Below are 14,163 nucleotides of genomic sequence, written 5' to 3'. Positions count from 1 at the left end.
CTAGTATTCAAGCTCTAGAAGGAATGACTGTGACATCACAGCCAGCAGACACACCTGCACCTGTCCAACTACACGTTCTCACCAACCCTGCACCACCTCAAATACAGCCCTACCCCACTTATCACACACAGTCACAAAACCCATAATATCCACAACTACCATATTACCCTCAAAGTCCTTACCCACACCCACAATCTTTCCCTGCTGCTCAACCTACACAACAACCCTTTCAACCACCCCACTTACGAAGGTGCTTCAACTGCAACCAAGTGGGACATATAAGTAGGAGCTGTAAGGTGAAGAAGGTAGGACCCCCTAACCAGGTAGTACCTGGATATCCTCATAAAGCATATACACAGAGTACAGGTAATTTCCAGCAGTCACCAGCCCCAATTGTATCCGTAAATGCTGTATTGGAAGGTGAGAGTCAACGCTAGGGGTCAGGTCATACTTGTAGTCTACAGATAGTCATGTTAACGGGAAGTACTAGGGAAGAACCGGTGATGATGGTTGATGTAGCTGGTACTAAATATCCTTTTCTTGTAGACACAGGGGCGACCAGGTCAGTGATAAAATCTCCCGCTAACTTACAGGTGACCAGCGAGACAGTACCAGCAATGGGTGTAACGGGTAAAGTGCAACATTATCCTTTAACAAAATGTTAAAGGATAATTTAGCGATGTTCGCTAAACTGTGAATGCCTAAAGTTCGCAATGCGCATGTGCAAACTAGCCGCATACGATCAGAAATTTCTCTCTCCTTGAACACAGCCAGGCCGGTAGTTTGAGTGACAGAATGAGGCGTTTGTGCGTGGTAACAGGGGAAGGTGCTTGAAAACGGGGGAGTGGAGATCCGAACGCAGGCATGCCTAATTATGCAAATGGCGTTTTATGGGAGTGCATAATTAACAAAGTAGCATCATGGCACATGTGACATGGGAGGTTTATACACTGACATGATCGTAGAGCTTAAGAGAGGGTATGGTCAACCTTAAGCTCTACGACCAGTTCTGATGGTTCTCGATGGTCTTGATTAATCCTTATATGCCCGGAGATGACGTGTAATGCGTACGAGAAGGGGGCGTATTTTTTTGTCTTCCGGCTGGTTCCTCCCCTTGGTCGGCCAGCTACCGATCCGATCTTAGGGACGCAACTTGCGAGGGAATCATTTGCATATCCGGCCCCTTTTCCCGTATGACCGTGCGGCCGCAACGACCGACTCTGAATGAGGTCCTTAGTCTCTTCCTCAAAGCCCGATCGTGTCATACACACAGAGGAATCAGAGCAGGCTTTCCTTAATCTTAAGGATAGTCTGACATGAGCACCTGCATTGGGAATACCTGACTATGAAAAACCTTTTGATTTGTATTGTACGGAAGCTGAGAGTTGTGCAGCAGGTGTCCTCACACAAAAACATGGTGATGCCAGTAGGCCCGTAGCATACTACAGTGCACAATTGGACACTGTGGCAAGATCACTCCCAACGTGCTTAAGAAGTGTAGCAGCAACTGCTCTATTGGTCAGTAAGAGTGAGGATGTGGTACTAGGCCATGATATGATTGTCTATACTCCCCATGCTGTGTCTGCTTTGCTAAACTCTGCCCAAACCAGACATATCTCCTTAGCTAGATTCACAAAATGGGAACTGGCCTTAATAGCACCTGCAAACATCACCATCAAAAGGTGCAGTACGTTAAATCCAGCTACGTATTTACCATATGTGCAACATGATGCACAAAGGGTGGAGAGAGGTGAGCCATTGGCAGCAGGTGAGTTCTGCAGGTATATTGATGCACATGATTGTATGGAATATCTGAATCAAACCTTTACTGCAAGACCTGACATACGGGATACACCTTTAGAAAATGTAGATGTGACATTTTACACAGATGGGAGTTGTCATAGACAAACTGACACTGGAGAGTTATGTACAGGTTATGCTGTGGTAAATGACGAGGACGTTATAGAAGCCGAACCTTTAGGCCCACCACACTCGGCCCAAGTGGCGGAACTGGTGGCACTAAAAAGAGAGTGTGAATTAGCGGAAGGTAAATCTGCTAATATCTACACTGACTCTAGGTACGCCTTCGGGGTAGTACACGATTTCGGTGCCTTATGGCGTCTGAGAAATTTATGACAGCAGCAGGCACACCAATTGCACATTCCAAACATATAAAATGACTACTAACAGCAATCCAATTGCCAAAGGCAGTGGATGTAATTAAGTGTAAAGCCCATACATGTGAGGATGATCCGGTGTCACTGGGCAACAACAGGGCAGACGAAGCTGCAAAATTGGCAGCAGGGTTAAAAATGAATGTACCAACTGAAAAAATTATGACTTTTCAAACAATTGATATGGTGAAATTAATTGAGATGCAAAATTTGTGTTCTGTCCAGGAAAAGTCAGTCTGGAAGTCCAAGGGATGACCGTCTCTCCAAAGTCCTCTGGACTTTGGAGAGACGGACGAGGTAAGCCAGTGGCTCCCAAGGCATATTACCCCAGCCTGGCTGAGGCAGCGCACGGTCTGACTCATTTGGGAAAGCAAGGTATGTGCAAATTGGTGAGAGCATACTTGTGCGCATCAGGTGTTTCTTCTCAAGCGGAAAAGAGAGCAATATCCTGTCTGACCTGCTTGAGGAAAAACATTGGGAAAATGATCCCTACCAAACCATCTCACATTCCTCTGACTGACGGACCTTTCCAGGTAATACAAATTGATTTCATCCAATTATCACCCTGCAGGACTCTCAAGTATGTATTGGTGTGCACTGATGTGTTTTCCAATTGAGTTGAGGCATACCCAGCTGCCACTAATACTGCTGCGTTCACTGCCAAGAAAATTGTTCAGGAGTTTGTGTGTACATACGGTATCCCTAAAATTATCGAGAGTGACAGGGGTGCACATTTCACAGGTGATGTTTTTCAAAATATGTGTAAACTGATGGGTATTAATAGTCGACTTCATACCCCCTACCGACCGCAAGCCAGTGCCAAGGTGGAGAGGATGAACGGTACTATTAAAAATAAATTAAGTAATATCATGGCAGAAACTGGACTAGGATGTCCGGAAGCAGTACCGTTGGTCCTGCATAGCATAAGGACCACTCCTAGACCCACTCTAAATCTGTCCCCCTTTGAAATACTGTTTGGTAGACAACCTCATTTGATTATAAGTCCGCAGGAAGATTTGAAAGGTAACAACGAGGTAACTGTAAGGTATCTTATATCAATGAGTAAACAGTTAAAACAGCAACAGCAGAAACTGAAATTGTTGTCCCATGATATGCCTGAAACAAACTGTCATGATGTTGAACCTGGAGAATTTATTATGATCAGAAATTTCTTGCGTTCAGGTTGTTTGACTGATCGTTGGAAAGGTCTGTATCAGGTGTTACTGACGAGTACCACATCTTTGAAGGTGGCTGAGAGAGATACCTGGGTCCATTCCACTCACTGCAAGAAGGTCAACCAACCGGTGGAGAAACAAGGCGGAGACGAGGCAGATAACGTGGACCTGTCAATCGCGAGCTTGTTCTCGGAGGATTAAAAGGTTGCAGTGAGATATCTGAACTAAAGAAATTTGTAGGTCCTTGCTACGGCAATGGACTGGTCTGCTGTGTTAATTTTTGTATTCTCTTCCAGAGTTTCCATCATCCTGGTTTGTTTGGGGATTTCTGGTTTCTGTGACGGGGGACCGATAGAGGAGATGGGAGCTGATGGCAGTATTGATGGAGTGGAGTTGAAAGGAAGAGTACTATGCCAATCAGGGGAGTGTCTGACCAATCTTAGTACAGTAATTGTTAAGAGATCTGCTATTTTGGATACTTGGAGACAGTGTGAAGGTCTATCATCTGAGAATTATTGTATGTGTGAGTTCTGTGGGTCCGTAATTGATGAGAGATGCATCCAACGGAGTCAACCTAAGTATAACAAGTATTGGGGTGGGTATCCTTTAGAGGATTATCACACCATGGTGGGCAAAATTTTGAAACAAACCGACTGTTGGGTGTGCTCTCACGTGCCCCAAGGACAGCATAATGTAGGATTAGTGACATTCCCATTAAACGTCTCTGAAATTATAGAATCACAAAGAGGGCATGCACTAGATGGAAAATTTCTTAAGTCCAAACCACCCCATTTTAAACTCCACCAGTACCAAGTAGACAAAACACTTTTATGCTTAATCAATTACCAACTCCAATGAACCCGGAAGTTGGGAGGTGACTGGGAATAGTCAGACGATGACCTTCTCACTAAGAGCTGACCATCAGCCTATGAATTATGAACTGTTACGCACAATTAGATCAGGTGGAAGACATTTTCAGTATAAATATACACTAGGTTCCACCAAAGAAATGATTGGTAGAGTACCAGAAGGATATTGTGCCAAGATATTACAACGGGAAACTTGTATGAGTCAAATGGGAGAACCTGAAGTAGGATCACTTGCCAGGGAAATGTTTACGACGATAATGATGTTTACTATTCCTTATGTTCTCCCCCGATGATATATATTTTATATGTGGAAGGAAAGCGTATAAATGGCTCTCTCCGAGTTCCGAAGGTTTGTGTTACCTGGGAAAAGTAGTCCCAGAGGTTATGACCCTTACACATGGTGAAATTCTCGGTATTCATAAAGACACCATCACCATATCTTCACACACAGTATGAACACAGAGACTAAAGAAATATGATACCTGGTGACGTGCATAAAGCCACACAGATAATTAGTGAGACAACTGGCTTTCAAGTTTTGGTAGCACTGGATCCCACCAGGATCGCTCGGGGTACACTAAATTTTAGATATATCCAAGACCTTGCTAAATTAATAGATAATATCACCGAGATGTATGATGACACATTCAGGTATACAGGTAGGGAATTGCAAGCTTACAAGAAAGAATTGGTGCAACACAGATTAGTCTTAAATTACTAAACAGCTGTCACTGGAGGGTATTGCATAACTTTGGCCACCGAATTTGGAGTAAAGTGTTGCACTTATGTTACAAATGATACCAGCGACCCCAAGGAGGTGATAGACCGGAAGATGGATGAAATTCTGCAGTTAAAATGGAAATTTCAAAAGAACCATAATGCTTCAGTGCTGAAGTAGAGGAGAAGGTAGAGGAATGGGTTTCATGGTTGAACCCAGTGGAATGGTTCTCAGGCCTAGGAGAGTGGGTCCAGGAAATGATTGTGAGCATAGGTAAACTCCTGATCCTGATAATGGTTGTCATCATAGTAATTGGCATATGTGTCAGATGTGTTCCTACTGTGTTGAAATGTGTAAAATGTAAAGATAAGGTGAATCAAAGGAATGAGATCATGATGGTGGTCAGGGGTAACAATATGAATACTGAGGTAAATGTAGGACTGCATTACAACCCTGAACTAGGAAATACCATCATATAATGTATGATATTTATATGTGCATAAAATGTGTTATTGAAATGTTATTTTAAATAATGTAAGTCCCTATTCCCCCTCAAAACTTCCTTTATAGGATTGGTGCATCCCCACATCTTTCCCATGATCTCCCAAGATCCGCGGTGTGCGTATAGGGGTAGTTTAATGTCCTCTCCTAAAGACGCATTATTGATGGTTAAGAACCACCTTGTGCCATTCCATAATATAACACTAAATAATATGTCATAAGGTAAGCCTAAAACTGGGTGCTCATTAATTATCACGCCTAAAAAAACTCTGCATCTCCCCAGCCTTCTAACCCTTGTGGCTCCGCACATCTGCATTCTCCCCGAGCCTTCTAACCCTTGTGGCTCCACACATCTGCATTCTCCCCCAGCCTTCTAACCCTTGTGGCTCCGCACATCTGCATTCTCCCCCAGCCTTCTAACCCTTGTGGCTCCGCACATCTGCATTCTCCCCCAGCCTTCTAATCCTTGTGGCTCCGCACATCTGCATTCTCCCCAGCCTTCTAACCCTTGTGGCTCCGCACATCTGCATTCTCCCCCAGCCTTGTAACCCTTGTGCCTCCGCACATCTGCATTCTCCCCCAGCCTTCTAAACCTTGTGGCTCCACGCATCTGTATTCTGCCCAGCCTTTTAACCCTTGTGGCTCCGCACATCTGCATTCTCCCCCAGCCTTCTAACCCTTGTGGCTCCGCACATATGCATTCTGCCCAGCGTTCTAACCCTTGTGGCTCCGCACATCTGTATTCTCCCCAGCCTTCTAACCCTTGTGGCTCTGCACATCTGCATTCACCCCAGCCCTCTAACCCTTGTGGCTCCGCACATCTGCATTCTCCCCCAGCCTTCTAACCCTTGTGGCTCCGCACATCTGTATTCTCCCCCAGCCCTCTAACCCTTGTGGCTCTGCACATCTGCATTCTCCCCCAGCCTTCTAACCCTTGTGGCTCCGCACATCTGCATTCTCCCCCGGCCTTCTAACCCTTGTGGCTCCGCACATCTGCATTCTCCCCCCGTCTTCTAACGCTTGTGGCTCCGCACATCTGTATTCTCCCCCAGCCTTCTAACCCTTGTGGCTCCGAACATCTGCATTCTCCCCCAGCCTTCTAACCCTTGTGGCTCCGCACATCTGCATTCTCCCCCAGCCATCTAACCCTTGTGGCTCCGCACATCTGCATTCTCCCCCAGCCTTCTAACCCTTGTGGCTCCGCACATCTGCATTCTCCCCCAGCCATCTAACCCTTGTGGCTCCGCACATCTGCATTCTCCCCCAGCCTTCTAACCCTTGTGGCTCCGCACATCTGCATTCTCCCCAGCCTTCTAACCCTTGTGGCTCCGCACAGCTGTATTCTCCCTCAGCCTTCTAACCCTTGTGGCTCCGCACAGCTGCATTCTCCCCCAGCCATCTAACCCTTGTGGCTCCGCACAGCTGCATTCTCCCCCAGCCTTCTAAACCTTGTGGCTCCGCACATCTGCATTCTCCCCCAGCCTTTTAAACCTTGTGGCTCCGCACATCTGCATTCTCCCCAGCCTTCTAACCCTTGTGGCTCCGCACATCTGCATTCTCCCCCAGCCTTCTAACCCTTGTGGCTCCGCACATCTGCATTCTCCCCCAGCCTTCTAACCCTTGTGGCTCCGCACATCTGCATTCTCCCCCAGCCTTCTAATCCTTGTGGCTCCGCACATCTGCATTCTCCCCAGCCTTCTAACCCTTGTGGCTCCGCACATCTGCATTCTCCCCCAGCCTTGTAACCCTTGTGCCTCCGCACATCTGCATTCTCCCCCAGCCTTCTAAACCTTGTGGCTCCACACATCTGTATTCTGCCCAGCCTTTTAACCCTTGTGGCTCCGCACATCTGCATTCTCCCCCAGCCTTCTAACCCTTGTGGCTCCGCACATATGCATTCTGCCCAGCGTTCTAACCCTTGTGGCTCCGCACATCTGTATTCTCCCCAGCCTTCTAACCCTTGTGGCTCTGCACATCTGCATTCACCCCAGCCCTCTAACCCTTGTGGCTCAGCACATCTGCATTCTCCCCCAGCCTTCTAACCCTTGTGGCCCCGCACATCTGTATTCTCCCCCAGCCCTCTAACCCTTGTGGCTCTGCACATCTGCATTCTCCCCCAGCCTTCTAACCCTTGTGGCTCCGCACATCTGCATTCTCCCCCGGCCTTCTAACCCTTGTGGCTCCGCACATCTGCATTCTCCCCCAGTCTTCTAACGCTTGTGGCTCCGCACATCTGTATTCTCCCCAGCCTTCTAACCCTTGTGGCTCCGAACATCTGCATTCTCCCCCAGCCTTCTAACCCTTGTGGCTCCGCACATCTGCATTCTCCCCCAGCCATCTAACCCTTGTGGCTCCGCACATCTGCATTCTCCCCCAGCCTTCTAACCCTTGTGGCTCCGCACATCTGCATTCTCCCCCAGCCATCTAACCCTTGTGGCTCCGCACATCTGCATTCTCCCCCAGCCTTCTAACCCTTGTGGCTCCGCACATCTGCATTCTCCCCAGCCTTCTAACCCTTGTGGCTCCGCACAGCTGTATTCTCCCTCAGCCTTCTAACCCTTGTGGCTCCGCACAGCTGCATTCTCCCCCAGCCATCTAACCCTTGTGGCTCCGCACAGCTGCATTCTCCCCCAGCCTTCTAAACCTTGTGGCTCCGCACATCTGCATTCTCCCCCAGCCTTCTAAACCTTGTGGCTCCGCACATCTGCATTCTCCCCAGCCTTCTAACCCTTGTGGCTCCGCACATCTGCATTCTCCCCCAGCCATCTAACCCTTGTAGCTCCGCACATCTGTATTCTGCCCAGCCTTCTAACCCTTGTGGCTCCGCACAGCTGCATTCTCCCCCAGCCATCTAACCCTTGTGGCTCCGCACATCTGCATTCTCCCCCAGCCTTCTAAACCTTGTGGCTCCGCACATCTGCATTCTCCCCAGCCTTCTAACCCTTGTGGCTCCGCACATCTGTATTCTTCCCCAGTCTTCTGTGAGTTAGGGACTTATGTTCTACTAATTGCAGCAGTGGCACAATATTATCATCATTATCGCCAGGGCCAGCTCAAGGCACATTCGACCAGTGCAGCCGAACAGGGGCGCCACCCCATAGAGGGCGCACGGCCGCCTCGATGTTTGTCTAGTGCACATGCGCACGAGGGAGCCGGCTCCCTCGTGCGCATGCGTGAGACCCGCTACGACCGACAGCGCTGGTCGTAGCGGGTCTCTTTCCAAAGGGGCCAAGCTGTCAATGTTGATTGACAGCTCGCCCCGTTTGGAAGGCGGGCCGGGGGGGTGGCAGCAGAAACGGAGGCGTTCCTATGGGAACGCCTGCCGTTTGGGGGCGGCCCCACTGACATCACTAGTGATGTCAGTGGTGAGCTTCCGGCTCAGACAGAGCCAGAAGCTCTTCGGGGCTTACGACAAGTGAGACCCTACCCTAAGGTCTCGTCGTAAGCCCCGATGGCCATCACCCGAGCGGTTAGAACTGTGGGTGTTAACCCACAGCCTAACGACCGCAACAGAGGCGGGCGGTCAGGATGCAAGTGGCCGCCCAGTTTCTGAGCGACCGCTTGCATCCTCCGACCGCCTCTGAATGAGGCCCATAGTCCCCACTGATAAAAATGGGGAGTGCAAGGCTAATGACCATTTTGCTGGAGGTTTCTGTGAAATTTCCTGCTTTAGGCTATTAGTACATAGCAATAATATATAAAATTATACACAAACTGCAGTTTCTACATAATTTCACAAATAGGCCCCCTAAGTCTGTACTTTCCATTGGTCCTTAAGTCATGAATTCCAGCCTTGCAGAGAGTTGTATCTTGACTACAGAATCCGTCCCTTAATCCTGTAACTCACACAACAAAACAAACCCTATGATGATTTGTGCTGCAGGTCACCTGCAGTTACATAGTGAGTGTGCCTGTGCAGTTAGGGTGTGTCAGCCTTGTACCTGCACTCAGCTGAAAGCAACGCCAGCTCCCTGTGATTGTTACCTGAACGCTGCACTCGGTGCCTGGAAATCGCAATGGGAGAACTTTTACTCAGACACTGAGCTTAGTACATAGATTGATTTGTTAATCAGATGCTTTCGGGATGCAAAACGTAACTCAAAGTTTTCATTCCCCATGGACAGCGACCAGGTTCAAACCCCAATGACTCAGACAAGACCATCGACAGCAGGGGTAAGTGGTGCTTCAGGTTTTATTTGTAATTCTGTGGTAATGAGAAGCGTGCGCAATGTGGCTGATGTAGGTTTGGATACATTCTGCGCCAAAAATCTAGGCGTGAAAACCTGAAGAGGACGCAATATCCTCAGTTTACGGACTTGGCAGGGCCGGATTACAGCTTGTGGGGGCCCTGGGGCAACTAAGTTGTGGGGGCCCCCACAAAGCCACACGGAGCCTACCCCCCTCCCCCTCTACACATAGCCTACCCCCCCCCCTCCGCCTGAGCCTACCCCCCCTGATTTCTTACCTTCTGGCTCTGTGTTGTGAATACAGCAGCACAGTCAGCGCAGAGCGGCTCCTGAAGCCCGACATCAGTGATCAGCGTCACGGACATGATATGTCACATGACACTGATGAGGGGACTTGGGAGCCGCTCTGCGCTGACTGTGCTGTTACATTCAGAACATAGGGCCTCATTCAGACCCACTCGCAAGCGGCTGTCCGCTCGCAAGTGGGTCGATGGTGTGCACTGCGCATGCGCACGACGGAGGGAGCTCCGTCGTGCGCATGCGCCAGACGCGACGAGCGAAGGACTTTCCTTCGCTCGTTGTGTCTGATCAAAGGGGGCGTGCTGTCGATGTTGATTGACAGCACGCCCCCTTTGGTGGGCGTGCCGGGGGCGTGCCTCCCAGACGGGGGCGTTCCTAAGGGAACGCCTCCCGTCAGAAGCCGGCCCACTGACATCACTAGTGATGTCAGTGGGAGTGATTTTGGCACTGATAGAGCCAAAATCACTCCAGGGCTTGTGGTCGAAAACCCCGACCACAGGCTTCTAGTCGCACTGGCGATGGTCACGATGGTCAAGACCATCGCGACCATCATCCTGCACGCTCGTATGAGCTGTGGGTGGTGACCCACAGCTATACGAGCGTCCAGGAGGACGCTCCATTTTTATGGAGGACGGCCCTCGTTCAGAGCGAGCGCTCTGCTCAGAGCGTCCGGCTCTGAATGAGGGCCATAGATCAGCGGCAGCTCAGCCCCCATCCGGGAACAGGGTCCACATACACATACTTTATATATACACATACATATAGACACACTGTATATATACACATACACATACTGTATATACACATAAACATACATAGACACATACTGAATATACACATAAACACATACATATAGACACATACTGTATATACACATAAACACATACATATAGACACATACTGTATATATACATATAGACACATACTGTATATATACACATAAACACATACATATAGACACATACTGTATATATACACATTAACACATACTGTATATATACACATAAACACATACATATAGACACATACTGTATATACACATAAACACATACATATAGACACATACTGTATATATACACATTAACACATACTGTATATATACACATAAACACATACATATAGACACATACTGTATATACACATAAACACATACATATAGATACATACTGTATATACACATAAACACACACATATAGACACATACTGTATATATACACATAAACATACATATAGACACATACTGTATATATACACATTAACACATACATATAGACACACTGTATATATACACATAAATAAACACATACTGTATATATACACAAACACATACATATAGACACATACTGTATATATACACATAAACACATACATATAGACACACTGTATATATACACATAAACACATACATATAGACACATACTGTATATATACACATTAACACATACATATAGACACATACTGTATATATACACATAAACACATACATTATAGACACATACTGTATATATACACATAAACACACACATACATACAGTATATACACATATACACATACATATAGACACATACTATATATATACACATAAACACATACATATAGACACATACTATATATATACACATAAACACATACATATAGACACATACTATATATATACACATATACACATACCTATAGACACATACTATATATATACACATAAACACATACATATAGACACATACTGTATATATACACATAAACACACACATACATACTGTATATACACATATACACATACATATAGACACATACTATATATATTAGGGGTGAGCGGGTTCGGATTTCTGAAATCCGAACCCCCCCGAGCCCCCCCGATCCGAGTCCGATCCGAATCAGGCTCGACTTTTCCCGCCTGACTCGGATCTGAAATCGAGGCAAAACGTCATCATCCCGCCTTCCGAGTCTCGCGGGTTTTGGATCCTATATAAGGTACCCACGTCGGCGCCATTTTCTCACTCGGCTGTGGACAGTGAAGAGGGAGGGTGGGAGTTAGGGCTGTGTAGTGTAGTGTAGTGTAGTGCTGCTGTTGTCCACTACTTCAAAGTCCATAGGGGCTGGCTGTGTTGTGCTGTGCTGCTGTTGTTAATAGGGGCTGTGTCCACTACTTCAAAGTCCATAGGGGCTGGCTGGACTGTGTTGTGCAGTCAGTTCTCCATAGGGGCTGTGTCCACTCCAAAGTCCTGTGCAGTGTCCCAGTCCTAAAGAGGTGCTGTAGTGTTGTCCAGGGGGTGCTCTGTCCATCAGGGGTGCTCCCCCCAAGTGCTAAAAAAATAATATATTTTCTGTGTTTGTGAATTGTGTGCGCAGTAGCCGCACGTGCATCAACAAAGTAGTGCCAAGCGTGCGCCTGTGTCATAAGTAAAGGGCCGGCTGGCTTGACCGTTAAGGGTGCTGTAACCCCCGAAAGTACACTCCAGTCCAAACCAAAAAAAAAATTATTTTCTGTGTTTGTGAATTGTGTGCGCAGTAGCCGCACGTGCATCAACAAAGTAGTGCCAAGCGTGCGCCTGTGTCATAAGTAAAGGGCCGGCTGGCTTGACCGTTAAGGGTGCTGTAACCCCCGAAAGTACACTCCAGTCCAAACCAAAAAAAAAATTATTTTCTGTGTTTGTGAATTGTGTGCGCAGTAGCCGCACGTGCATCAACAAAGTAGTGCCAAGCGTGCGCCTGTGTCATAAGTAAAGGGCCGGCTGGCTTGACCGTTAAGGGTGCTGTAACCCCCGAAAGTACACTCCAGTCCAAACCAAAAAAAAAATTATTTTCTGTGTTTGTGAATTGTGTGCGCAGTAGCCGCACGTGCATCAACAAAGTAGTGCCAAGCGTGCGCCTGTGTCATAAGTAAAGGGCCGGCTGGCTTGACCGTTAAGGGTGCTGTAACCCCCGAAAGTACACTCCAGTCCAAACCAAAAAAAAAATTATTTTCTGTGTTTGTGAATTGTGTGCGCAGTAGCCGCACGTGCATCAACAAAGTAGTGCCAAGCGTGCGCCTGTGTCATAAGTAAAGGGCCGGCTGGCTTGACCGTTAAGGGTGCTGTAACCCCCGAAAGTACACTCCAGTCCAAACCAAAAAAAAAATTATTTTCTGTGTTTGTGAATTGTGTGCGCAGTAGCCGCACGTGCATCAACAAAGTAGTGCCAAGCGTGCGCCTGTGTCATAAGTAAAGGGCCGGCTGGCTTGACCGTTAAGGGTGCTGTAACCCCCGAAAGTACACTCCAGTCCAAACCAAAAAAAAAATTATTTTCTGTGTTTGTGAATTGTGTGCGCAGTAGCCGCACGTGCATCAACAAAGTAGTGCCAAGCGTGCGCCTGTGTCATAAGTAAAGGGCCGGCTGGCTTGACCGTTAAGGGTGCTGTAACCCCCGAAAGTACACTCCAGTCCAAACCAAAAAAAAAATTATTTTCTGTGTTTGTGAATTGTGTGCGCAGTAGCCGCACGTGCATCAACAAAGTAGTGCCAAGCGTGCGTCTGTGTCATAAGTAAAGGGCCGGCTGGCTTGACCGTTAAGGGTGCTGTAACCCCCGAAAGTACACTCCAGTCCAAACCAAAAAAAAAATTATTTTCTGTGTTTGTGAATTGTGTGCACTGTGGCTGCACGTGCATCAACAAAGGAGCAGCGCCAAGCGTGCGCCTGTGTCCCATAAGTAAAGAGCCGGCTGGCTCATTTCTTAAAGGGTGGTGTAACCCACAAAGTGCACTACTCTCCAGCAAAAATAAAATAATATTTTCTGTGTTTGTGTGCGCTTTAGCCGCACGTATATATATCAATATAACATAAATGGAGGACCAAACTTTCTCCGATAAAAATAAAATAGGGAAAGATCAAGAACCACTTCCTCCTAGTGCTGTTGCTGCTGCTGGGAGTTGTTCATCATCCCAGAGAGGAAGTAGGAACATCACTACTTTTACTAAACAATTGACCCTCCAACAGTCCCTAGCGATGAGGATGAAGTACGACAGCAGTCATCCTGAAGCAAAACGTATAACTTAGGCCTTGACTGCTATGTTGGTGTTAGACGTGCGTCCGGTATCCGACATTAGTGCAGTGGGATTTAGACAATTGATGGAGGTAGTGTGTCCTCGGTTCCAAATCCCGTCTAGATTCCACCTGCATCCTCAAAGCAGCAGCGACAAGCGTGCGTCTGTCTGTTAAAGGGTGGTGACACCCTCAAAGTGTGCTACACAAACAATTAAAAT

The 14,163-nt window shown here is 47.4% G+C and overlaps 1 protein-coding gene across 1 annotated transcript in view; it reads left to right on the top strand.

Annotated features, from left to right (window-relative positions):
- Positions 1 to 9,394: 9,394 nt before the first annotated feature.
- The window catches only part of SPATA1 (spermatogenesis associated 1), a 119,596-nt gene continuing 114,827 nt past the window's right edge, over positions 9,395 to 14,163 (top strand). The window contains exon 1 of the mRNA XM_088465036.1: positions 9,395 to 9,610. Coding sequence (XP_088321162.1) covers positions 9,554 to 9,610 — 57 coding nt within the window. The 5' untranslated portion in view covers positions 9,395 to 9,553. The remainder of the gene's footprint in view (positions 9,611 to 14,163) is intronic.

This window comes from Taudactylus pleione, unplaced genomic scaffold (assembly GCF_031769625.1).
Source record: "Taudactylus pleione unplaced genomic scaffold, aTauple2 ptg001807l, whole genome shotgun sequence".
In the NCBI taxonomy this organism is placed as follows: Eukaryota; Metazoa; Chordata; class Amphibia; order Anura; family Myobatrachidae; genus Taudactylus; species Taudactylus pleione.
This window is presented reverse-complemented; position numbering and strand designations above follow the sequence as displayed.